Source organism: Cetorhinus maximus, unplaced genomic scaffold (assembly GCF_964194155.1).
Source record: "Cetorhinus maximus unplaced genomic scaffold, sCetMax3.hap1.1 HAP1_SCAFFOLD_2807, whole genome shotgun sequence".
Taxonomy (NCBI): Eukaryota; Metazoa; Chordata; class Chondrichthyes; order Lamniformes; family Cetorhinidae; genus Cetorhinus; species Cetorhinus maximus.
The window spans coordinates 10,001-37,509 of NW_027598738.1; the positions used below are offsets into that span (position 1 = coordinate 10,001).

The window sequence follows — 27,509 nt, forward strand, 5'->3', positions numbered from 1 at the left end:
CCACCCGACTTCCAACCCCAGCGTCTCCCTCCATTTCCCCTCCATCCCCATTCTCCAGCCCCACTTCCTCCCTGCGAGGGAGAGGCAGCGTTTAAAGAGCCGCAGCATCAGCGCCCTCACTTTTGCGGAATACACCCTCCACACTTTCGGCCTCGTACCCCGTTCACTCCCTTCTCCCTGACCCCCCCCACCCCGCACCGACTCTCCACCTCCCTCATTGGCCCACCCCAGTCCCATGCACCCAACCCACTCACCATCCCCTCCGCTCACACCCACCCGCCCACCCACTCCCTCACCCTCACCCTCTCTCACCCGCCACTCTCTCTCCCTGCCCCTCCCTCTCCATCTCCCTACCTATCGCTCCCCGTCTCATGCACCACTTCTTCTCCCTCGCTGTCCTATCTCCCTCCCTCCCTCTCACCACCACACCATCTCCTTATCACCTGCCTCTTACCCTCCCTCCACCTCCTACACCCCCGCCATCCCTCCCTCCACTCGCCGTCCCTGCATCCACTCTCCCTCCCCCTACCCAGCCACTCCCCCTCCCCCCATATGCCACTACCCCTCCCTCCCACCCGTCACACCCTCCTACATATTATCCCGCCTTCTCACCACATTCACCCATCCTCCCCATCCTCCCCATCGCCACGGCTCCCCACTATCCCTCCCCTTCCCCCAGTGCCCACCGCCCCGTGATTTTCCCCCTCAGCCAGAGCCTCTGCTCTCCCTCACCCTCTCCCACACTCACTCGCTCATGTTCAGTGTCAATGAGAGATCGTCATCCTTGGAGAAGAGGAGGATTAGGAAGTGGTATCGAGTCTGCCCCTGTTTGATTGGAGGATCCAGACTGATCTGTAACACAGAACAAACAGAGAACATCATATCTAACCCCGTGCTGTACCTGTCCTGGGAGTGTTTGATGGGGACAGTGTAGAGGGAACTTTACTCTGTATCTAACCCCGTGCTGTACCTGTCCTGGGGGTGTTTGATGGGGACGGTGTAGAGGGAGCTTTACTCTGTATCTAACCCTGTGCTGTACCTGTCCTGGGAGTGTTTGATGGGGACAGTGTAGAGGGAGCTTTACTCTGTATCTAACCCCGTGCTGTACCTGTCCTGGGAGTGTTTGATGGGGACAGTGTAGAGGGAGCTTTACTCTGTATCTAACCCCGTGCTGTACCTGCCCTGGGAGTGTTTGATGGGGACAGTGTAGAGGGAGCTTTACTCTGTATCTAACCCCGTGCTGTACCTGTCCTGGGAGTGTTTGAAGGGGACAGTGTAGAGGGAGCTTTACTCTGTATCTAACCACGTGCTGTACCTGTCCTGGGAGTGTTTGATGGGGACAGTGTAGAGGGAGCTTTACTCTGTATCTAACCCCGTGCTGTACCTGTCCTGGGAGTGTTTGATGGGGACAGTGTAGAGGGAGCTTTACTCTGTATCTAACCCCGTGCTGTACCTGCCCTGGGAGTGTTTGATGGGGACAGTGTAGAGGGAGATTTACTCTGTATCTAACCCCGTGCTGTACCTGTCCTGGGAGTGTTTGAAGGGGACAGTGTAGAGGGAGCTTTACTCTGTATCTAACCCCGTGCTGTACCTGTCCTGGGAGTGTTTGATGGGGACAGTGTAGAGGGAGCTTTACTCTGTATCTAACCCCGTGCTGTACCTGTCCTGGGAGTGTTTGAAGGGGACAGTGTAGAGGGAGCTTTACTCTGTATCTAACCCCGTGCTGTACCTGTCCTGGGAGTGTTTGATGGGGACAGTGTAGAGGGAGCTTTACTCTGTATCTAACCCCGTGCTGTACCTGTCCTGGGAGTGTTTGATGGGGACAGTGTAGAGGGAGCTTTACTCTGTATCTAACCCCGCGCTGTCCCGGTCCTGGGAGTGTTTGATGGGGACGGTGTAGAGGGAGCTTTACTCTGTATCTAACCCCGTGCTGTGCCTGTCCTGGGAGTGTTTGATGGAGACAGTGTAGAGGGAGCTTTACTCTGTATCTAACCCCGTACTGTACCTGTCCTGGGTGTGTTTGATGGGGACGGTGTAGAGGGAGCTTTACTCTGTATCTAACCCCGTGCTGTACCTGTCCTGGGAGTGTTTGATGGGGACAGTGTAGAGGGAGCTTTACTCTGTATCTAACCCCGTGCTGTACCTGTCCTGGGAGTGTTTGATGGAGACAGTGTAGAGGGAGCTTTACTCTGTATCTAACCCCGTGCTGTATCTGTCCTGGGAGTGTTTGATGGGGACAGTGTAGAGGGAGCTTTACTCTGTATCTAACCCCGTACTGTACCTGTCCTGGGTGTGTTTGATGGGGACAGTGTACAAAAGAACACCAGAAATAGGAGACTACCATTCGGCCCCTCGAGCCTGCACTGCTATTCAATAAGATCATGGCTGATGGTCTTGCGTTTCGATTTTCACATTCCCATCTAACCCCGATAACCTTTGATTCCCTCGTCTAACAAGAATCTATCTAACTCCGCCTTAAAAATATTCAGTGACCCCCCTGAGGCAGAGAGTTCCAAAATCAAAAGAATTCTCATCTCTGTCCTAAAAGGGCGACCCCTCATTTTAAAACAGTGACCCCCCCCCTCCACTAGTTCCGGACTCACCCACAAAGAGGAAACATCCTTTCCACGTCCACCTTGTCCAGGCCGTTCAGGATCTTGTATAACTTCAATCAAATCCACCCCCCTCACTCTTCTAAACTCCAGTGGAAACAAGCCCAGTCTGTCCAACCCTTTCCTCATAAGACAACCCACTCATTCCAGGTATCGATCTAGCAAACCTCCTCTGAACCACCTCCAACACATTTACATCCTTCCTTAAATAAGGAGACCAAAAACCGCACACGGTATTTGGGATGCGGTCTCACCAATGCCCTGTATAACTGAAACATAACATCCTTACCTTTATGTTCAATCCCTCTCATAACAAAAGGACAGCATTCCATTAGCCTTTTTGCTGTACCTGAATAGTAACTTTTTGTGATTCATGCACTAGAACACCCAAATCCCTCTGCACCTCAGAATTCTGCAGACGTTCTCTGTTTAATTAATACTCTGCTTTTTTGTTCTTCCTGCCAAAGTGAACAACTTCACATTTTCCCACATTAAACTCCATTTGCCAGATCTTTGCCCACTCACTCAACCTATCTATATCCATCCACAACCTCCTCATGTCCTCTTCACAACATACTTTCCTACCTATCTTTGTGTCATCTGCAAATGTAGCTCCCATGTCTTCACTCCCCTCATCTAAGTCATTGATGTAAATTGTAAAGAGTTGAGGCCCCAGTACAGACCCCCTGTGAGACTCCACTCCTCACATCCTGCCAAGCAGAAAAAGACCCATTTATGCCTACTCTCTGCTTTCTGCCAGCCAGCCAATCCTCTATCCAGGCTAATATGTTACCCACTGCACCGTGAGCTTTTATTTTCCTGAATAACCTTTGATGTGGCACCTCATCAAATGCCTTCTGGAAATCCAAGTACAGCACATCTACAGGCTCCCCTTTATCCACCGCGCATGTTACTCCTTCAATGAACTCCAATAAATTAGTTAAACATGATTTTCCTTTCACAAAACCATGCTGACTCTTCCCTATTGCCTTGAGCTCTTCTAAGTGCCCAGCTATACCCTCCTGAATGATCGATTCTAACAACTTCCCCACGACAGACATCAAGCTAACTGGCCTATAGTTTCCTGTTTTTTGCCTCCCTCTCTTGAATAGAGGGATTATATTTGCCACTTTCCAATCTGATGGAACCTTTCCAGAATCTATCGAATTTTGGAAAATTAACACCAGCGCATCTCCTACCTCATTCACCACCTCTTTTAAGACCCTGGGATGTAACCCATTGGGACTCGGAGACTTGTCAGCCCACAGCTCCATCAGTTTGCTCAGTACCGCTCCTCTAGTGATTGGAATTTCACCAAGTTCCCCTCTCCCTCCCACCTCCTGATTTACAGCTATTACTGAAATGTTTAACGTATCCTCTATAGTGAAGACAGAAGCTAAATATTTGTTCATTTCATCCGCCATTTCCTTATTATCTACTATTAACTCCCCACTGTCACTCCCTAGAGGACCAACACTCACTCTATTTACTCTTTTCCTGTTTAAATACCTGTAGAAACTCTTGCTATCCGTTTTTACATTTCTAGCTCGCTTCCTCTCAAACTCTAATTTCTTTCTCCCGATTAACCTTTTAGTCATTCTCTGCCGTTCTTTATATTCTGTCCAATCATCTGTCCTGACACTCATCATTGTGGAGTTGTTTTCTTTTTCCTTAAGTTCAATGTTTCCCTTAACTTCAGTGAACCACAGTAAGGTGGGTCCTTCCCTTAGAATTTTTCTTTATAGTAGGAATGTACTTATTCTGAATACTCTGAAATATCCCCTTAAATATCTGCCACTGCTTCTCTATTGATCGACCCTCTAGCCTAGTATCCCAGTTCACTTCAGCTAGCTCAGCTTTCATCCCCACATAGTTGCTCTTACATAAGTTTAAGATACTAGTCTTAAACCCACTCTTCTCCCTTTCAAACTGGATGTAAAATTCAATCATATTGTGGTCACTGCTACCCAGGGGTGCCTTTACTCTGAGGTCATTAATTAATCCTGTCACATTACACAATACCAGTAGAGGGAGCTTTACTCTGTATCTAACCCCGTGCTGTACCTGCCCTGGGAATGTTTGATGGGGACAGTGTAGAGGGAGCTTTACTCTGTATCTAACCCCGTGCTGTACCTGTCCTGGGAGTGTTTGATGGGGACGGTGTAGAGGGAGCTTTACTCTGTATCTAACCACGTGCTGTACCTGTCCTGGGAGTGTTTGATGGGGACGGTGTAGAGGGAGTTTTACTCTGTATCTAACCCCGTGCTGTAGCTGTCCTGGGAGTGTTTGATGGGGACAGTGTAGAAGGAGCTTTACTCTGTATCTAACCCCGTGCTGTACCTGTCCTGGGAGTGTTAGATGGGGACGGTGTAGAGGGAGCTTTACTCTGTATCTAACCCCGTGCTGTACCTGTCCTGGGAGTGTTTGATGGGGACGGTGTAGAGGGAGCTTTACTCTGTATCTAATCCCGTGCTGTATCTGTCCTGGGAGTGTTTGATGGGGACGGTGTAGAGGGAGGTTTACTCTGTATCTAACTCCGTGATGTACCTGTCCTGGGAGTGTTTGATGGGGACCGTGTAGAGGGAGCTTTACTCTGTATCTAACCCCGTGCTGTACCTGTCCTGGGAGTGTTTGTTGGGGACGATGTAGAGGGAGCTTTATTCTGTGTCTGACCCCTTGCTGTACCTGTCCTGGGAGTGTTTGATGGGGACGGTGTAGAGGGAGCTTTATTCTGTGTCTGACCCCGTGCTGTACCTGTCCTGGGAGTGTTTGATGGGGACGGTGTAGAGTGAGCTTTATTCTGTGTCTGACCCCGTGCTGTACTTACCACAAAGAACATTTGCCTCTGGTCCTTGTGAGGTAGGAGGAACAGGCGGAGAACGGTGGTATAGGGGATCTTGTAGTCAAACGTTTTGCCGTGAAGATGCAGGAATGCAGGGTAGATGCGGATATCGTAACGGCCTCTTGGAGTGAGACACTGCAACTCGCGGAAGATGCACAACGCATCTCCCGTGGCCTGAATGATGTCAGCCTTCGAGAGCACGTTCTGGGAGAAAGCCTGCAACACAGCAAAAGATAGGGAATTCCCTCAAAATCATCCATCAACTCACACCTGGGATGCAACAGCAGCATTAAATTTAACACGAGTGCTATGGATGGTCTTCAAAGGGTGAGTCAGGGGATTAGAGGGATGGTCTTCAATGGGGGAGTTAGGGGATTGGAGGGATGGTCTTTGATGGGGGAGTTAGGGGATTAGAGGGATGGTCTTTGATGGGAGAGTTAGGGGATTAGAGGGATGGTCTTTGATGGGAGAGTTAGGGGATTAGAGGGATGGTCTTTGATGGGGTAGTTAGGGGATTCGAGGGATGGTCTTCGATGGGAGAGTTAGGGGATTCGAGGGATGGTCTTCGATGGGGGAGTTAGGGTATTATAGGGATGGTCTTCGATGGGAGAGTTAGGGGATTAGAGGGATGGTCTTTGATGGGAGAGTTAGGGGATTAGAGGGATGGTCTTCGACGGGAGAGTTAGGGGATTAGAGGGATGGTCTTTGATGGGAGAGTTAGGGGATTTGAGGGATGGTCTTCGATGGGGTAGTTAGGGGATTCGAGGGATGGTCTTCGATGGGAGAGTTAGGGGATTAGAGGGCTGGTCTTTGATGGGAGAGTTAGGGGATTAGAGGGCTGGTCTTTGATGGGAGAGTTAGGGGATTAGAGGGCTGGTCTTTGATGGGAGAGTTAGGGGATTAGAGGGATGGTCTTCAACAGGCCAAACAGCGTGTCTCACCTCAACCGGGTCCATCCCGTCCTCCTGCGAGGGTGGGACGTAGAATCGGACCTCCATCAGGGAGACCTCAGCATCGTCGTTCTGGTGAAACTCCAGTGTCACCTCGTTCTTGCCGGTCGTGCACTGCGAGACGTTGGTGAGCGGGATTTCAAAGGCTGACTGCTCGCCAATATCGAACGACAGTAACTGGCCTGGAGGTGAACGGAATGGGGGTGGGGGGGGGGGGAAAGAGGCAGAGAAACATCAGCAGCAGATCTCACACCCCCACCTCCCCGACCCCGCACGTTCAACCACAAAGCCATCCACCCAAGGGGTTGGCTTTGCAGACAGCCAGCACAGTCTCAGTGGGCAGAACGGCCTGTTCCCAGGTCCCATCATCCTCTCCCTTTAAAACCGCACAGGAAGAGGCCATTCTGCCCATCAACCCTGTGCTGGCTCTGAAAGGTGTATCCAATTAATCCCACACTCCCCCCTCCCCTCATATCCCTGTAAATTTTTCCCCTTCAAGTATTTCTCCAATTGCCCCTTTCGAGGGTCCCTATTGAATCTGCTCCCACCGCCCTTCCAGACAGCGTCTTCCAGATCACAACAACTCGCTGTGTGTGGGAAATAAACAATTCTCCTCATCTCCCCCTCTGCTCCTTTTCCCGATTCCCTTCAACCCGCGTCCCTCTGCTTCCCGACCCTCCTGTCACTGGAAACACTTTCCCCTCGTTCCCTCGATCGGAAACCCCCTCGGGATTTTCAACACCTCGATCAAATCTCCTCTCAACCTTCTCTTCTCCAAGGAGAACAGTCCCAGCTTCTCCAATCTCTCCACGTCACTGAAGTTCCTCATCCCTGGAACCATTCTCGTGAAACTTTTCCGCGCTCTGTCTAAAGCCATCACATCCTTCCTAAAGTGCGGTGCCCAGAACTGGACACAATACTCCAGTTGAGGCTGAACCAGTGTTTTATACACGTTTAACATAACCTCCCTGCTCTTGTACTCTATGCCCCTATTACTAAAGCCCAGGATGCTGTCTGCTTTATTAACCACTCGCTCAACCTGTCCTGCCACCTTCAATGATTTATGTACCTGTGCCCCCAGGTCCCTCTGCCCCTGCACTCCCTTTTAGAATTGCACCCTGATGGCCGCAAGGGAGAAGATTAAAGGAGTCTGTGAATAATCACATCAATGATCGTCAAAACAAATAGTCTTCACACAAAAATACAAGCCACTGCTCTCCAGCACCTTCCCTCAGCGCCGACCCTCCCACAGTGCGGCACTCCCTCAGTACTGACCCTCCCACAGTGCAGCGCTCCCTCAGTACTGACCCTCCGACAGTGCAGCACCTTCCCTCAGCGCCGACCCTCCCACAGTGCTGCACTCCCTCAGTACTGACCCTCCCACAGTGCGGCGCTCCCTCAGCACTGACCTTCCCACAGTGCGGCGCTCCCTCAGTACTGACCCTCCGACAGTGCGGCACTCCCTCAGTACTGACCCTCCGACAGTGCGACGCTCCCTCAGTACTGACCCTCCGACAGTGCGGCGCTCCCTCAGTACTGACCCTCCGACAGTGCGGCGCTCCCTCAGTACTGACCCTCTGACAGTGCGGCGCTCCCTCAGTACTGACCCTCCCACAGTGCGGCGCTCCCTCAGTACTGACCCTCCCACAGTGCGGCGCTCCCTCAGCACTGACCCTCCCACGGTGCGGCGCTCCCTCAGCGCTGACCCTCCCACAGTGCGGCGCTCCCTCAGCGCTGACCCTCCCACAGTGCGGCGCTCCCTCAGCGCTGACCCTCCCACAGTGCGGCGCTCCCTCAGTACTGACCCTGCGACAGTGCGGCGCTCCCTCAGTACTGACCCTCCGACAGTGCGGCGCTCCCTCAGTACTGACCCTCCGACAGTGCGGCGCTCCCTCAGTACTGACCCTCCGACAGTGCGGCGCTCCCTCAGTACTGACCCTCCGACAGTGCGGCGCTCCCTCAGTACTGACCCTCCGACAGTGCGGCGCTCCCTCAGTACTGACCCTCCGACAGTGCGGCACTCCCTCAGTACTGACCCTCCGACAGTGCGGCACTCCCTCAGCACTGACCCTCCGACAGTGCGGCGCTCCCTCAGTACTGACCCTCCGACAGTAATCATGACACACTCACCATTGAATCGCGCTGTCCCCCAGTTCCAGCCCTTCACACACATCTCTTTCTCATGCAGTTCCACCTGGTAATGGGATTTGAAGTAATCCGCCATTTTATCGAAATCCTACAGGAAGAAATCACAAAGTGTCAGGGGCCTGGTAATACTCGAGGTCATGCCCAGCTCATGGCCTACACAGGACGTGTCAGAGAGCAACTTAACGGCGGGGAGCCAGGGGGAGGGAATTCCTGAGCTTAGGGGCTCACTCAGCTGAAGACATGGCTGCCAGTGGTACAGCGATGGAAATCGGGGGATGCACAAGAGGCCGGAATTGGAGGATCGCAGAAGTTAAGGAAGGTTGTAGGGGCTGGAGGAGGGTTACAGAGATGGGGAGGGTTGTAGGGGCTGGAGGAGGTTACAGAGATAGGGAGGGGTGTAGGGGCTGGAGGAGGTTACAGAGATAGGGAGGGGTGTAAGGGCTGGAGGAGGTTACAGAGATAGGGAGGTTTGTAGGGACTGGAGGAGGTTACTGGAAAAAGGGAGGGTTGTAGGGGCTGGAGGAGGTTACAGAGATAGGGAGGGGTGTAGGGGCTGGAGGAGGTTACAGAGATAGGGAGGGGTGTAGGGGCTGGAGGAGGTTACAGAGATAGGGAGGTTTGTAGGGGCTGGAGGAGGTTACAGAGATAGGGAGGTTTGTAGGGGCCGGAGGAGGTTACAGAGATAGGGAGGTTTGTAGGGGCCGGAGGAGGTTACAGGGATAGGGAGGGTTGAGTCCTTGGAGGAATTTTGAACCTGAGGGTGAGAATTCTAAATTTGAGGTCTTGCTGAACAGAGCCAAATAGCTCAGTGAGCACAGAGCATGATGGTTAGACCACTCGGAGCACTGTGCACAGTTCTGGTCTCCCTATCCCTCAGTTAGGTTACACTCGGATGTAAGGAACATATCTTTTTTATTTCTGTTGGACTGTGGATTAGAACTACAATGGCTGCAGGTTGAAAGACATGTCCACTGGAACAGGGTGAGAGATATATACAATGTTGCAGTCCTGGAACAGAGTGTGCCATGAATGACAGGATGGTGCCGGAAAGGAGTCCTGGTACCAAGGAAGCTGCCTGACAACTGCGTTTTTAATTGGCTCCTGACCAGGTTTCCTGCTGAATAGCTCCTAACCTGAAGGGAACAAGGCCTAAAACCTCTTTCTTCTGGGTGCGTGAAGGATTCCAATAATTACACAATAATAACTGGGTGTTTTTTTCCTTCTTCTCATAGCTTTATAGCCTGCTCTCTCTCTCTCTGAAAACCCTTGTCAAGAGGCAAAGGGAAAAATCACTGTTAGGTACACTGAAAGGCAAGTGCTCAAGCAGTGAACTGAATAGTGAAAGTGCTGGAAGACCACCCCGTGTCATCAACATGAACTGAAAAGAGTTTTGGAAGCCATCGATCAAAACCAACCCATCAAATCCTGTACTCCGGAATTGGTGCTATTGAACTGTTTTAACCCACCCTTGAAATCCACGTTTTTTTTTTATGTCTTGTATGTGTGTGTATAGGGATTTAAGAAGGGGCAGAGTTTAGGTTATAGTGTTAGAAATTAGCAGTTCATTTTCCTTTCTTTTACCACAGTTTATTCAATAAACAGTTAATTATTTATTAAGTTTACAAGCCCGGTGCTCGTATTCTGTTAACCTCAATTAAACAGTTAGGCAGAATTGGGGCAGGCGGGTGCTTTGATTGAACTTTTTCACCGTTGTCGTGGCTCGATGAGCAGTGGGGCTCGCTATTACAGAGCACTATCCCCAGTGAGTCATGACACAGGGCACCGTGCACAGTTCCGGTCTCCATATCCCTCGGTTAGAAACCACACTCGGAGCACTGTGCACAGTTCCGGTCTCCGTATCCCTCTGTCAGACCACACTTGGAGCACCATGCACAGTTCCGGTCTCCGTATCTCTCGGTTAGACCACACTCGGTGCACTGTGCACAGTTTCGGTCTCCATATCCCTCGGTTAGACCACACTTGGAGCACTGTGCACAGTTTCGGTCTCCGTATTCCTCGGTTAGACCACGCTCGGTGCACTGTGCACAGTTCCGGTCTCCATATCCCTTGGTTAGAGACCACACTCGGAGCACTGCGCACAGTTCCTGTCTCCATATCCCTCGGTTAGACCACACTCGGAGCACTGTGCACAGTTCCGGTCTCCGTATCCCTCGGTTAGACCACACTCGGAGCACTGTGCACAGTTCCGGTCTCCGTATCCCTCGGTTAGACCACACTCGGAGCACTGTGCACAGTTCTGTTCTCCATGTCCCTCGGTTAGAACACACTCGGAGCGCTGTGCACAGTTCCGGTCTCCGTATCCCTCGGTTAGATCACACTCGGAGCACTGTGCACAGTTCTGTTCTCCATGTCCCTCGGTTAGACCACACTCGGAGCACTGTGCACAGTTCCAGTCTCCATATCCCTCGGTTAGACCACACTCGGAGCACTGTGCACAGTTCCAGTCTCCATATCCCTCGGTTAGACCACACTCGGAGCACTGTGCACAGTTCCGGTCTCCGTATCCCTCGGTTAGAACACACTCGGAGCACCGTGCACAGTCGCAGTCTCCGTATCCCCCTCGGTTAGACCATCTCCGGGAGTATGGTGAAGTGGGGCTGGGGATGAGGGTCGGAATGGGGAAGGGTGTGTGGAGCATTAACACCAGCACAGACCGGATGTGCCGAATGGTCTGGTGGATGTCAGCGTGGAGCTGACCAGCCCGGCACGGGTGCCCGGAAGGAATGCCACGATAAGACAGACCCGCACACGCTCTCGCCACACTCACCCCCTCACGGAATCCATCGAACTTGCAGAGGTTGCCATTCCTCAGCTGAAGTTTGATCCCGTAGCCTCTGGCCACACGGCGCCACACTCCCTCACTCACGTCCGCAGCCTGCACGCTGTCCACTTTCCCCGTCTTGTTGTTCTTGAAGACAATGCTCTGTCGACTGAGGCGCAGTCGGCCATCGATCTGTCAACAACAGCAGGAAGAGCAGGGAACCAAACGTTAGAGAGGAGCTAAACGTCTTCCTAAAACAACAGAGCTTTTGTCCCCCTCCATCCGAAGTGAGCAAGATTCCCTCCGGAGAAAGACTTTTAACCAATGAATCAAGCCCCACACACCAACCGGAGTCCCACATCCCGGGTAACGCGGAGAGACCAGGGAGGGAGCCGGGATTGTTCTCCTTGGAGCAGAGAAGGTTGAGGGGGAGATTGAATCGAGGCGTACGAAATCCCGAGGGGGTTTCCGATCGAGGGAACGAGGGGAAAGCGTTTCCAGTGACAGGAAGGTCGGGAAGCAGAGGGACGCGGGTTGAAGGGAATCGGGAAAAGGAGCAGAGGGGGGAGATGAGGAGAATTGTTTATTTCCCACACACACAGCGAGTTGTTGTGATCTGGAAGACGCTGCCTGAAAGGGCGGTGGGAGCAGATTCAATAGGGACCCTCGAAAGGGGCAACTGGAGAAATACTTGAAGGGGAAAAATTCACAGGGATACGGGGGGAGAGGAGGGGGAGAGAGCAGAGGGGGGAGTGTGGGATTAATTGGATAGATCTTTCAGAGACTGATAGGGAGGGTTGTAGGGGCTGGAGGAGATTCCAGGGGGAGGGTTGTAGGGGCTGGAGGAGGTTACAGAGATAGGGAGGGTTGTAGGGGCTGGAGGAGGTTACAGAGATAGGGAGGGTTGTAGGGGCTGGAGGAGGTTACAGAGATAGGGAGGGTTGTAGGGGCTGGAGGAGGTTACAGAGATAGGGAGGGTTGTCAGGGCTGGAGGAGGTTACAGAGATAGGGAGGATTGTAGGGGCTGGAGGAGGTTACAGAGATAGGGAGGATTGTAGGGGCTGGAGGAGGTTGGGGGGGGTTGTAGGAACTGGAGGTGGTGACAGAGACAAGTTGTGTTGTAGGAACTGGAGGTGGTTTCAAAATAGGGAGGGTTGTAGGGCCCAGATATGTGTCAGCGTTATGCACAACGTATTGTCGTTAGTAATTCACTATTCTCAGCTCTGTCCCCAGTTGTAGAAATTGACATGAAGCAGTTATTGTTTAATAATTCCTCCACAGGCTCCACACCTTTCCTCGAGCAGACATTTCAGCCACTCCACCAGCCACACCACTCCCCACCCCACCCCTACAATCGCCTCCACAGGGCCAGCTGTTCCCCCGCCCCCCAAACCCAGGCCAGCTGTTCTGCTACACCCCTGACCGCCCACCCACCACCCACCCAACCATGAGCCAGCTGTTCCTTTACACACCATGTCTCCCACCCCACCGACCAGCTAATTCCCTTATACCTTCCTCCTTGGCCAGCTATCCCCTCCCAGATGCCTTCCCCCCACCCCGGGCCAGCTATTCCCCCACGCCTTCCCCCGGGCCAGCCATTCCCCCATACCTTCCCCCCACCGGGCCAGCCATTCCCCCATACCTTCCCCCCACCGGGCCAGCCATTCCCCCATACCTTCCCCCCACCGGGCCAGCCATTCCCCCATACCTTCCCCCCACCGGGCCAGCCATTCCCCCATATCTTCCTCCCCCTGGTCCAGCCATTCCCCCATATCTTCCTCCCCCTGGCCCGGCCATTCCCCCAGATGCCTTTCGCACGCACCATTATTCCTTTCAGCTCCTGGTAGATGTCATTGTATTCCAGGACTTCGGAGCTCGACATGGTGCCAGTCACAGGTCTGGACTACCCTCTACTCTGCCAAGCGTCCGCCGCGGAGCCGCAGCTGCCCAGTCCCTTGGAACCGCACCGACACCGGGCTCCGACCCGGGCCCGGCTGCTCCTCGTCTCCGGCCGCCGCCGGACCGCCGGGCCTCCTCCTCCTCGGCGAGGTCGGAGGCAGGGAACTCTGCCCGGGATGGCGCGGACGGCAAGGCGATCGGGCACCCGTCCGACAGGCTGCAGGGCTCTGCCCTCCTCCGCACCCCTCGCCGTCGGATCTGAGGCGAAGACACCGCCGGTCCTCCTTGGCTCAGGACCCCGCCGGTCCTCCTCCTCCGCCGCCTTGGCTCAGGACCCCGCCGGTCCTCCTTGGCTCAGGAACCCGCCGGTCCTCCTCCTCCGCCGCCTCGGCTCAGGACCCCGCCGGTCCTCCTCCGGCCGCCGCCTCGGCACGCAGCAGACGCCGGTCACCCTCGGCCGTCTAGACGAAGCGTCCTCTTATCCCGGACGAGCCCCCACCGAGTAGCAGCCGGACGTTCGCCGCCGCCCGGCCCACGACCCTCCGGTCTTCCGCCGCCGCCTGGCTCAGGACCCCCTCCGGTCCTTGCAGTGCCCCCAGAAGACCCCCAGGAGGCGCTGCGCCCTCGCCCGCACGAAGATCCGCCGATCTTCCGCCGTTACTCCGCCCGTTTCTTTCTTCGGCCCGGTGGCGCCAGCCGCTACCAGTCCCCACGCCCCACGCTCCTCCTCCTCCTCCTCCTCCTCGCCGGGTTCCGACGATCCTCCGCCGCTGCTCCGCTCGGGGGTCCGACGATCCTCCGCCGAACCCGCGCGCCACTCACCAACCAACAAGCGGGAGAACCACGTGAGCGCCCGGGGACCGGAACCGGAAACCAAAACGGCCCCGATAACGGAGGGGGGGGGGGTTGTGGGACCGGGACCGGAAGCGGAAATCAACGGCCTCCCGCTGCAAGCGGGCAAGGGTCAAATGTCACCAACCGAAGGACAGGAGCATGAGAAAAGGAAAAGCATTTCAAATTGATTTGCCACGACCATTTCTCGAAGCGGACAAAGATCGGGCTGTGAAAAGAAAAAGAAAAATCATTTCCTGCTACCTCAGTGTTTAAAAAGATGTACTGTCCCCGCCCCTCCCGGTCAGAGGTCAAATGTCACCAACGCATGGGAAAAGAGAATCAAAAGTAAAAAGTTTGTAAATTCATTCTCCGCTCCAACTTCTGGTCATTCCTCAAATTGAAAACACTGAATTGTGAAAATTAAAACAAATACAAAAGATAAATGCTCTCAAATTTGTTTTAAAGGTTAGCCCCGCCCTCCCGGCCGCCGAGCCGATGTCAAAGGTCACCAACCAATGGAGAAGCGATTAAAAGTAAATGCGTCAAATTCGTTCCCGATTCAATTCCTCCATGGAAATACAAACCAGGGCAACATTGAGGTGTGAAAAGCAAAAGAATAAATCCTCCCTTCTTCTTATTCCAAGGAGAGTTTGGAGTCGTTGCCATGGCGTGACGTCACGCCCAGCAACGGGTTTCCCCGCCACTTTTTTTTAAAAATAACAACGGACTTCTTTATTTTTAGCAAATTATGTATTTTCCTTTGCGGAGCTTTTTTCTTATTTATTTATTTTTACTGATAATTTCCCTTTTGTTTTGACGAAAAAAAATGACGACACAGAAAATAAAAATTTGAAAGGGGCCGCGTTTTTTGCGCATGCGCGATCGCCATCTCTGTAGGGGGCAACGTGCAACAGGGCGCATGCGCCGTGAGCACTCCCCTCCCCCCCCACAACCCCAACTTCCAATTGCAAACATCACATTGCAAGAAATAGACTCTCTCAGGGTCCCAGAGTTTCCTTTATCCCATTTGATTTTCTTAACATCTTTCCTTCCCCACCCCACCAGCCCCCACCCCTCCCATTATTTTGGGAAGGCACCTTTGTTCCAATAAACCATCTTGTCATTGTTGAAAAAAAGAGACATGTCGAAGTTTTTCAACTCGCACTCATCAGGTCATTGAAAAGTAACCTGATGAGTGCAAGTCCCAAAGGTTCGACATGTCTCTTTTTTAAGCAATATTCAGGTTCTGTATTGAGGTGGGGTGGTGCGGGGGGGGTGGGTGGTGGTGGTGGGGGGGATGTGGTAATCTTTCAAACAATGGGAGCAGATTGGCCGCGCGGCTGTGTTACCCAATGGCCATGTAGCGCGGGTCACGGTGTCAAACAGTAGTTCAGAACAGGGTCCGGTTGGAGAAGCGCGCACTGTGTTCGTGCTCTGTGACTTGCGTCAATAAACAGCACGCGCTTCAGCTTACACCTTCGGTCTGTCTGCAAGCGTGACCCAGACCTCCCCTGTCGCTCGCCATTCCAACACTCCACCCTGCTCTCATGCCCACATGTCCGTCCTTGGCCTGCTGCAATGTTCCAGTGAAGCTCAACGCAAACTGGAGGAACAGCACCTCATCTTCCGACTAGGCATTTTACAGCCTTCCGGACTGAATATTGAGTTCAACAACTTCAGACCTTAAACTCTCTCCTCCATCCCCACCCGCTTTCCGATCCCCCTTTTTCCCAATAATTTATATAGATTTTTCTTTTCCCACCTATTTCCATTATTTTTAAATGTATTTCCATCCATTGTTTTATCTCTGCCTTTTAGCCTATTTCGATCCCATCTCTTCACCCTACCCCACCCCCACTAGGGCTATCTGTACCTTGCTTGTCCTGTTTTCTACCCTTAATCAGCACATTCCTTAGATAATATCACCACCTTCAACACCTTTTGTCTGTGACATCTTTTGGTTATCTCCACCTGGCCCTCTATCCAGCTCTACCTGTCCCACCCCACCCTTAAACCAGCTGATATTTCACCTCTTTTCTATTTTTCCTCAGTTCTGTTGAAGAGTCATGCGGACTCGAAACGTTAACTGTGTTCCTCTCCGCAGATGCTGCCAGACCTGCTGAGTTTTTCCAGGTATTTTTGTTTTTGTTTTGGATTTCCAGCATCCGCAGTTTTTTTGCTTCTATCTCAGCGCTTCATCTCATATTGGCCTCTGCGTCTGCAGTGTCCTGTTTACCAACTCACCCGCCGGTACAGAGGTGGGCAACCATGATGGCTTGTCAGAGACAGAAGGAACGTATCAGTGTGTAATGAAAAGCCTGCCGTCCTGTATCCGCCCACCCTGTTTAATTTTGCCGCACAGGGAGGAACAAGACCACGGAGTCTCAAGCGGAATGCCGGCCGTCGCCGGGTGGATCAGAAGCCCACCCCTCCCGGTGGCGGGGGGGGACACAGAAAAAGGTGAACGGCCTCAAATCCTGCCAAGGTGGCTGGTGGCATTTAAATTCAGCGAATCGAATCTGGAATCGAGGGCTAGCCTCGGTGACGGTGACCAATGAACCATCGCCGACGGTCGTTTAAAAAAAAACCCATCTGGTTCACTGAGGCCCTTGAAGGGGGAGGGGGAGAGGCTGCTGAAATCTGCCGTCCTTACCCGGTCCGGCCTACGTGCGGCTCCAGACCCCCACGGCGACGTGGTCGACTCTGAGCTGCCACTCTGGAATGGCTGAGCGAGCCACTCGGCTCAGGGGGCAATTAGGGATGGGCGACAAATGCTGGCCTTGCCCAGCAATGTCCACATCCCACAGAGGAGCGAAGAGAGTGGGCACTGCGCCCCCTGGAGGCGGAGGCACAGGGTTCTGCACCTGCGGGGGGTAAGAGCATCCATACTGACCGGTAGCGGCAGCCGTCTCACGTTGACTCGAGATGCTGGTTTTGATCAGCGGTGTTTACAGTCAACACCAGGCAACACGTAGTTCCAGCGGGTCACTCTGCTCTACAGACTGCGTATCCTTTTTATAAAATGGAGATCGGAACAGTGCACAGTGCTCCGACTGAAGACTAACCGAGGGATACGGAGACCGGAACTGTGCACAGTGCTCTGAATGTGGTCGAACCGAGGGATATGGAGACCAGAACTGTGCACAGTGCTCCGAGTGTGATCTAACAGAGGGCTATGGAGACTAGAACTGTGCACAGGGCTCCGAGTGTGGTCTAACCGAGGGATACGGAGACCGGAAATGTGCACAGTGCTCCAAGTGTGGTCTAACCAAGGGATACGGAGACAGGAACTGTGCACAATGCTCCGAGTGTGGTCTAACCAAGGGATATGGAGAGAGGAACTATGCACAGTGCTCCAAGTGTGGTCTAAACCAGGGATATGGAGACAGGAACTGTGCTCTGTGCTCCGAGAGTGGTCTAACCGAGGGATATGGAGCCTGGAACTGTGCACAGTGCTCCGAGTGTGGTCTAACCGAGGGATATGGAGACCGGAACTGTGCACAGTGCTCCCAGTGTGGTCTAACTGAGGGATATGGAGACCGGAACTGTGCACAGTACTCCGAGTGTGGTCTAACCGAGGCATAAGGAGACCAGAGCTGTGCACAGTGCTCCAAGTGTGGTCTGACCAAGGGATACGGAGACCGGAGCAGTGCACAATACTCCGAGTGTGGTCTCATGAAGGGATATGGAGACCGGAAATGTGCACAGTGCTCCGAGTGTGGTCTAACCGAGGGATACGGAGACTGCAACTGTGCACAGTGCTCCGAGTGTGGTCTAACCGAGGGATATGGAGATCAGAGCTGTGTCCTAAAACGAGAGGCCATTGTCTTAGTCTAAGAGGTGGTAGATTTAAATCAGAGATGAGGAGAAATTACTTTTCTCAAAGGGCTGTGAATCTGTGGAATTCACTACCTCAGAGAGCAGTGGATGCCAGGCGCTGAATAAATTTAAGGAGGAGATAGACAGATTTTTAATTAACAACGGGGTGAAAGGTTATGGGGAGAGGGCGGGAAATTGGAGTTGAGGCCGAAATGAGAATCTTATGTTTTTATGTTCACAGAGCTCTGAGTGTTGTCTAACCGAGGGATACAGAAAGCGGAACTGTGCGCAGTGCTCCAAGTGTGGTTAACCCAGGGATACGGCGACAGGAACTGTGCACAGTGCTCCAAGTGTGGTTAACCCAGGGATACGGAGACAGCAACTGTGCACAGTTCTCCGAGTGTGATCTATCCCAGGGGTACGGAGACCGGAACTGTGCACAGTGCTCCGAGTGTTTTCTAACCTAGGGATATGGACCCTGGAACTGTGCACAGTTCTCCGTGTGGTATAACCGAGGGATACGGAGACAGGAACTGCACAGCACTCCGTGTGTGGTATTACTGAGGGATATGGAGACTAGAACTATGCACAGTGCTACGAGTGTGTTCTAACTGAGGGATACGGAGACCGGAAATGTGCACAGTGCTCCGAGTGTGGTCTAACCAAGGGATACGGAGACAGGAACTGTGCACAGTACTCCGAGTGTGGTCTTACACAGGGATACAGAAAGTGGAACTGTGCACAGTGCTCCCAGTGCGGTCTGACCAAGGGACATGGAGACCAAACTGTGCACAGTGCTCTGAGTGTGGTCTAACCGACGGATACAGAGACCGGAAATGTGCCCAGTGTTCCGAGTGTGGTCTAACCAAGTGATACAGAGACAGGAACTTTGCACAGTGCTCCGAGTGTGGTCTAACTGAGGGACATGGAGACAGGAACTGTGCACAGTGCTCCGAGAGTGGTCTAACCGAGCGATATGGCGATCAGAGCTGTGTCCGAGAATGAGAGGCCATAGTCTTAGTCGAAGAGGTGGTAGATTTAAATCAGGGATGAGGAGAAATTACTTTTCTCAAAGTGCAGTGAATCTGTGGAATTCACTACCTCAGAGAGCAGTGGATGCGAGGTGCTGAATAAATTTAAGGAGGAAATAGACAGATTTTTAATTAGCAACGGGGTTGAAAGGTTATGGGGAGAGGGCGGGAAATTGGAGTTGAGGCCGAAATGAGAATCTAATCTTCTTATGTTCACAGAGCTCTGAGTGTTGTCTAACCGAGGGATACAGAAAGCGGAAATGGTCACAGTGCTCCGAGTGTGGTCTAACCGAGGGATATGGAGACAGGAACTGTGCACAGTGCTCCGAGTGTGGTCTAACCGAGGGATATGGAGACCGGAACAATGCACAGTGCTCCGAGAGTGGTCTAACCGAGGGATACGGAGACCGGAACTGTGCACAGTGCTCCGAGTGTGGTGTAACCGAGATATATGGAGAGCAGAGCTGTGTCCTAGAATGAGAGGCCATAGTCTTAGTCTAAGCGGTGGTAGATTTAAATCAGAGATGAGGAGAAATTACTTTTCTCAAAGGGCTGTGAATCTGTGGAATTCACTACCTCAGAGAGCTGTGGATGCCGGGTGATGAATAAATTTAAGGAGGAGATAGACAGATTTTTAATTAGCAACGGGGTTGAAAGGTTATGGGGAGAAGTCGGGAAATTGGAGTTGAGGCCGGAATGAGAATCTTATGTTCTTATGTTCACAGAGCTCTGAGTGTTGTCTAACCGAGGGATACAGAAAGCGGAACAGTGCACAGTGCTCCGAGTGTGGTTAACCGAGGGATATGGAGAGAGGAACTGTGCACGGTGCCCCGAGTGTGGTCTAGCCGAGGGGTATGGAGACTAGAACTGTGCACAGTACACCGAGTGTGGTCTAACCGAGGCATAAGGAGACCAGAGCTGTGCACAGTGCTCCAAGTGTGGTCTGACCAAGGGATACGGAGACCGGAGCAGTGCACAATACTCCGAGCGTGGTCTCATGAAGGAATATGGAGACCGGAAATGTGCACAATGCTCCGAGTGGGGTCTACGCGAGGGATATGGAAATCAGAACTGTGTCCCAGAATGAGAGGCCATAGTCTTAGTCGAAGAGGTGGTAGATTTAAATCAGAGATGAGGAGAAATTACTTTTCTCAAAGGGCTGTGAATGTGTGGAATTCACTACCTCAGAGAGCAGTGGATGCCGGGCGCTGAATAAATTTAAGGAGGAAATAGACAGATTTTTAATTAGCAACGGGGTGAAAGGTTATGGGGAGAGGGCGGGAAATTGGAGTTGAGGGCGAAATGAGAATCTAATCTTCTTATGTTCACAGAGCTCTGAGTGTTGTCTAACCGAGGGATACAGAAAGCGGAAATGGTCACAGTGCTCCGAGTGTGGTTAACCCAGGGATACGGAGACAGGAACTGTTCACGGTGCTCCGTGTGTGGTCTAACCGAGGGATACAGAGACCGGAACTGTGCCCAGTGATCCAAGTGTGGTTTCCAGAGGGATATGGAGACAGGAACTGTGCACAGTGCTCCGAGTGTGGTCTAATCCAGGGATATGGAGACCAGAACTGTGCACAGTGCTCCGGGTGTGCTCTAATCCAGGGATACGGAGACAGGAACTGTACACAGTGCTCCGAGTGTGGTCTAACCGAGGGATATGGTGACTAGAACTGTACACGGTGCTCCGAGTGTGGTCTAACCGAGGGACATGGAGAACAGAACCGTGCACATTGCTCCGAGTGTGGTCTAACCAAGGGATATGGAGACAGGAGCTGTGCACAGTGCTCCGAGTGTGGTCTAAGCGAGGGATACAGAGACCTGAACTATGCACAGTGCTCCGAGTGTGGTCTAACCAAGGGATATGGAGATCAGAGCTGTGTCCTAGAAAGAGAGGCCATTGTCTTAGTCTAAAAGGTGGTAGATTTAAATCAGAGATGAGGAGAAATTACTTTTCTCAAAGGGCTGTGAATCTGTTGTATTCACTACCTCAGAGAGCTGTGGATGCCAGGTGATGAATAAATTTAAGGAGGAGATAGACAGATTTTTAATTAGCAACGGGTTGAAAGGTTACGGGGAGAGGGCGGGAATTTGGAGTTGAGGCCAAAATGAGAATCTTATGTTCCTTTGTTCACAGAGCTCTGAGTGTGGTCTAACCGAGGGATACAGAGACCGGAACTGTGCCCAGTGATCCAAGTGTGGTTTCCAGAGGGATATGGAGACAGGAACTGTGCACAGTGCTCCGAGTGTGGTCTAACCGAGGGATATGGAGACCAGAACTGTGCACAGTGCTCCGGGTGTGCTCTAATCCAGGGATACGGAGACAGGAACTGTACACAGTGCTCCGAGTGTGGTCTAACCGAGGGATATGGTGACTAGAACTGTACACGGTGCTCCGAGTGTGGTCTAACCGAGGGACATGGAGAACAGAACCGTGCACATTGCTCCGAGTGTGGTCTAACCAAGGGATATGGAGACAGGAGCTGTGCACAGTGCTCCGAGTGTGGTCTAAGCGAGGGATACAGAGACCTGAACTATGCACAGTGCTCCGAGTGTGGTCTAACCAAGGGATATGGAGATCAGAGCTGTGTCCTAGAAAGAGAGGCCATTGTCTTAGTCTAAAAGGTGGTAGATTTAAATCAGAGATGAGGAGAAATTACTTTTCTCAAAGGGCTGTGAATCTGTTGTATTCACTACCTCAGAGAGCTGTGGATGCCAGGTGATGAATAAATTTAAGGAGGAGATAGACAGATTTTTAATTAGCAACGGGTTGAAAGGTTACGGGGAGAGGGCGGGAATTTGGAGTTGAGGCCAAAATGAGAATCTTATGTTCCTTTGTTCACAGAGCTCTGAGTGTGGTCTAACCGAGGGATACAGAAAGCGGAACAGTGCACAGTGCTCCAAGTGTGGTTAACCGAGGGATACGGAGACCGGAACTGCTCACAGTGCTCCGAGTGTAGTTTCTAACCGAGGGATATGGAGACCGGAACTGTGCACAGTGCTCCGAGTGTAGTTTCTAACCGAGGGATATGGAGACCGGAACTGTGCACAGTGCTCCGAGTGTGGTCTAACCAAGGGATACAGAGTCCGCAACTATACACAGTGCTACGAGTGTGTTCTAGACAAGGGATACGGAGACAGGAACTCTGCACAGTGCTCCTGGTGTGGTCTAAGCGAGGGATACGGAGACAGGAGCTATACGCAGCGCTCCGAGTGTGTTCTAACCAAGGGATACGGAGACCAGAAATGTGCACAGTGCTCCAAGTGTGTTCTAACCAAGGGATATGGAGAGAGAAACTGTGCACAGTGCTGCGAGTGTGGTCTGACCGAGGGATACGGAGACCGGAACTGTGCACAGTGCTCCGAGTGTGGTCTAAGCGAGGGAAACGGGGACTGGAACTGTGCACAGTGCTCCAAGTGTGGTTTCTAACAGAGGGATACAGAGACTAGAACTGTACACAGTGCTCCGAGAGTGGTTTCTAACAGAGGGATACGGAGACTAGAACTGTACACAGTGCTCCGAGCGTGTTCTAACCGAGGGATATGGAGACTAGTACTGTGCACAGTTCTACGAGTATGGTCTAACCGAGGCATAAGAAGACCAGAACTGTGCACAGTTCTCCGAGTGTAGTTTCTAACCGAGGTATATGGAGACCGGAAATGTACACAGTGCTCCAAGTGTGTTCTAACCAAGGGATATGGAGAGAGAAACTGTGCACAGTGCTCCGAGTGTGGTCTGACCGAGGGATACGGAGACCGGAACTGTGCACAGTGCTCCGAGTGTGGTCTAACCGAGGGATATAGAGATTAGAACTATGCACAGTGCTCCAAGTGTGGTCTGACCGAGGGATATGGAGACCAGAACTGTGCACAGAGCCCTGAGTGTCGTCTAACCGAAGGATATGGAGACCGGAACTGTGCACAGTGCTCCGAGTGTGGTCTAACCGAGGGATATAGAGATTAGAACTATGCACAGTGCTCTGAGTGTGGTCTAACCAAGGGATATGGAAACCGGAGATGTTCACAGTGCTCTGAGTGTGGACTAAGCGAGGGATATGGAGATCAGAGCTGTGTCCTAAAACGAGAGGCCATTGTCTTAGTCTAAGAGGTGGTAGATTTAAATCAGAGATGAGGAGTAAGTACTTTTCTCAATGTGCCGTGAATGTGTGGAATTCACTACCTCAGAGTCCAGTGGATGCCGGGCGCTGAATAAATTTAAGGAGGAGATAGACAGATTTTTAATTAGCAACGGGTTGAAAGGTTATGGGGAGAGAGAGGGAAATTGGAGTTGAGGCAGAAATGAGAATCTTATGTTCTTATGTTCACAGAGCTCTGAGTGTTGTCTAACTGAGGGAGATAGAAAGTGGAACAGCGCACAGTGCTCCGAGTGTGGTCTAACCGAGGGATACGGAGACTGGAACTGTGCACAGTGCTCCGAGTGTGGTTAACCGAGGGATACGGAGACAGGAACTGTGCACGGTGCTCCGAGTGTGGTCTAACCGAGGGATACGGAGACTGGAACTGTGCACAGTGCTCCGAGTGTGGTCTAACCGAGGGATACGGAGACAGGAACTGTGCACAGTGCTCCGAGTGTGGTCTAACCGAGGGATACGGAGACTGGAACTGTGCACAGTGCTCCGAGTGTGGTCTAACCGAGGGATATGGAGACCGGAACTGTGCACAGTGCTCCAAGTGTGGTCTTACCGAGGCAGACGGAGATCGCAAATGTGCACAGTTCTCCGAGTGTGGACTAAACGTGGGATATGGAGACCGGAACTGTGCACAGTGCCCTGAGTGTCGTCTAACCGAAGGATATGGATACTAGAACTCTGCACAGTGCTCCAAGTGTGGTCTAACCGAGGGATATAGAGATTAGAACTATGTACAGTGCTCCGAGTGTGGTCTCACTGAGGGATATGGAGACTAGGACTATGCACAGTGCTCCGAGTGTCGTCTAACTGAGGGATACAGAGACCGGAATGGAGGACAGTGCTCCAAGTGTGCTTAAACCGAGGGATAAGGAGACAGGAACTGTGCACAGTGCTCCGAGTGCGGTCTAGACAAGGGATACGGAGACATGAACTGTGCACAGTGCTCCGAGTGTGGTCTAAGCGAGGGATACGGAGACCGGAAAGGTGCACAGTGCTCCGAGTGTGGTCTAACCTAGGGACACGGACACCTGAACTGTGCACAGTGCTCCGAGTGTGTTCTAACCGAGGGTTGTGGAGACCAGAACTGTGCACAGTGCTCCGAGTGTGGTCTAACCGAGGGTTGTGGAGACCGGAACTGTGCACAGTGCTCCGAGTGTGGTCTAACCGAGGGATACGGAGACTGGAACTGTGCACAGTGCTCCGAGTGTGGTCTAACCGAGGGATACGGAGACAGGAACTGTGCACAGTGCTCCGAGTGTGGTCTAACCGAGGGATACGGAGACAGGAACTGTGCACAGTGCTCCGAGTGTGGTCTAACCGAGGCAGACGGAGATCGCAAATGTGCACAGTGCTCCGAGTGTGGACTAAACGTGGGATATGGAGAGCGGAACTGCGCACAGTGCCCTGAGTGTCGTCTAACCGAAGGATATGGATACTAGAACTCTGCACAGTGCTCCAAGTGTGGTCTAACCGAGGGATATAGAGATTAGAACTATGCGCAGTGCTCCGAGTGTGGTCTCACTGAGGGATATGGAGACTAGGACTATGCACAGTGCTCCGAGTGTGGTTAACCGAGGGATATGGAGACTGCAACTGTGCACAGTGCTCCGAGTGTGGTCTAACCGAGGGATATGGAGATCAGAGCTGTGTCCTAAAATGAGAGGCCATTGTCTTAGTCTAAGAGGTGGTAGATTTAAATCAGAGATGAGGAGAAATTACTTTTCTCAAAGGGCTGTGAATCTGTGGAATTCACTACCTCAGAGAGCAGTGGATGCCAGGCGCTGAATAAATTTAAGGAGGAGATAGACAGATTTTTAATTAACAACGGGGTGAAAGGTTATGGGGAGAGGGCGGGAAATTGGAGTTGAGGCCGAAATGAGAATCTTATGTTTTTATGTTCACAGAGCTCTGAGTGTTGTCTAACCGAGGGATACAGAAAGCGGAACTGTGCGCAGTGCTCCAAGTGTGGTTAACCCAGGGATACGGCGACAGGAACTGTGCACAGTGCTCCAAGTGTGGTTAACCCAGGGATACGGAGACAGCAACTGTGCACAGTTCTCCGAGTGTGATCTATCCCAGGGGTACGGAGACCGGAACTGTGCACAGTGCTCCGAGTGTTTTCTAACCTAGGGATATGGACCCTGGAACTGTGCACAGTTCTCCGTGTGGTATAACCGAGGGATACGGAGACGGGAACTGCACAGCACTCCGTGTGTGGTATTACTGAGGGATATGGAGACTAGAACTATGCACAGTGCTACGAGTGTGTTCTAACTGAGGGATACGGAGACCGGAAATGTGCACAGTGCTCCGAGTGTGGTCTAACCAAGGGATACGGAGACAGGAACTGTGCACAGTACTCCGAGTGTGGTCTTACACAGGGATACAGAAAGTGGAACTGTGCACAGTGCTCCCAGTGCGGTCTGACCAAGGGACATGGAGACCAAACTGTGCACAGTGCTCTGAGTGTGGTCTAACCGACGGATACAGAGACCGGAAATGTGCCCAGTGTTCCGAGTGTGGTCTAACCAAGTGATACAGAGACAGGAACTTTGCACAGTGCTCCGAGTGTGGTCTAACTGAGGGACATGGAGACAGGAACTGTGCACAGTGCTCCGAGAGTGGTCTAACCGAGCGATATGGAGATCAGAGCTGTGTCCGAGAATGAGAGGCCATAGTCTTAGTCGAAGAGGTGGTAGATTTAAATCAGGGATGAGGAGAAATTACTTTTCTCAAAGTGCAGTGAATGTGTGGAATTCACTACCTCAGAGAGCAGTGGATGCCAGGTGCTGAATAAATTTAAGGAGGAGATAGACAGATTTTTAATTAGCAACAGGTTGAAAAGTTATGGGGAGGGGGCGGGAAATTGGAGTTGAGGCCGGAATGAGAATCTTATGTTCTTATGTTCACAGAGCTCTGAGTGTTGTCTAACCGAGGGATACAGAAAGCGGAACTGTGCACAGTGCTCCGAGTGTGGTTAACCGAGGGATACGGAGACCGGAACTGTGCACAGTGCTCCGAGTCTGGTCTAACCGAGGGATACGGAGACCGGAACTGTGCACAGTGCTCCGAGTGTGGTCTAACCGAGGGATAAGGAGACCAGAACTGTGCACAGTGCTCCGAGTGTGGTCTATCCCAGGGATACGGAGGCCGGAACTGTGCACAGCGCTCCGAGTGTGGTCTAACCGAGGGACATGGAGACCAGAACAGTGCTCAGTGCTCCAAGTGTGGTCTAACCGAGGGATATAGAGACCAGAACTGTGCACAGTGCTCCGAGTGTGGTGTGACCGAGGGATATGGAGACCAGAACTGTGCACAGTGCTCCGAGTGTGATATCTAACCAACGGATATGGAGACCAGAAATGTGCACAGTGCTCTGAGTGTGGTCTAACCGAGGGATATGGAGACCGGAACTGTGCACAGTGCTCCAAGTGTGGTCTAACCGAGGGATACGGAGACTAGAACTGTGCACAGTGCTCCGAGTGTGGTCTAACCGAGGGATACGGAGACTAGAACTGTGCACACTGCTCCGAGTGTGTTTTCTAACTAAGGGATATGGAGACTAGAACTGTGCACAGTGCTCCAAGTGAAGCCTAACCAAGGGATACGGAGACCGGAAATATGCACAGTGGTTATGGGGAGAGGGCGAGAAATTGGAGTTCAGGCCGAAATGAGAATCTTATGTTCACAGAGCTCTGAGTGTGGTCTAACCCAGGGATACAGAAAGCGGAAGTGTGCACAGTGCTCCAAGTGTGGTCTAACCGAGGGATATGGTGACTAGAACTGTGCACAGTGCTCCGAGTGTGGTCTAACTGAGGGATATGGAGACTCGAACTATGCACAGTGCTCCAACTGTGGTCTATCCGAGGGAAATGGAGACCGGAACTGTACACAGTGCTCCGAGTGTGGTCTAACCGAGGGATACGGAGATCAGAACTGTGCACAGTGCTCCGATTGTGATATCTAACCGATTGATATGGAGACCGGAAATGTGCACAGTGCTCCGCGCGTGGTCTGACCAAGGGATATGGAGATCGGAACTGTGTCCTAGAATGAGAGGCCATAGTCTAAGTCTAAGAGGTGGTAGATTTAAATCAGAGATGAAGAGAAATTACTTTGCTCAAAGGGCCGTGAATCTGTGGAATTCACAACCTCAGAGTGCAGTGGATGCCCGGTGCTGAATAAATTGTTCACACTGCTCTGAGTGTGGTCTAACCGAGGGATACGGTGACTGGAACTGTGCACAGTGCTCCGAGTGTGGTCTAACTGAGGGATACGGTGACAGGAACTGTGCACAGGGCTCCGAGTCTGATCTGACCGAGGGATACGGAGATTAGAACTTTGCACAGTGCTCCGAGCGCGGTCTAACCCAGGGATATGGAGACTAAAACAGTGCACAGTGACCCCAGTATTGTCTATCCGAGGGACATGGAGACCA

The 27,509-nt window shown here is 52.2% G+C and overlaps 1 protein-coding gene across 1 annotated transcript in view; it reads right to left on the reverse strand.

Annotated features, from left to right (window-relative positions):
- Positions 1 to 13,604, reverse strand: part of LOC144677652 (FACT complex subunit SSRP1-like) — a gene marked incomplete at its 3' end in the record, with an annotated part of 23,301 nt that extends 9,697 nt beyond the window's left edge. Inside the window, exons 1-6 of the mRNA XM_078537684.1 lie at positions 13,157 to 13,604; positions 11,341 to 11,526; positions 8,535 to 8,640; positions 6,396 to 6,586; positions 5,440 to 5,670; positions 749 to 852 (exon numbers count right to left, since the gene is read on the reverse strand). Coding sequence (XP_078393810.1) covers positions 749 to 852; positions 5,440 to 5,670; positions 6,396 to 6,586; positions 8,535 to 8,640; positions 11,341 to 11,526; positions 13,157 to 13,216 — 878 coding nt within the window. The remainder of the gene's footprint in view (positions 1 to 748; positions 853 to 5,439; positions 5,671 to 6,395; positions 6,587 to 8,534; positions 8,641 to 11,340; positions 11,527 to 13,156) is intronic.
- Between the last annotated feature and the right edge of the window lie 13,905 nt (positions 13,605 to 27,509).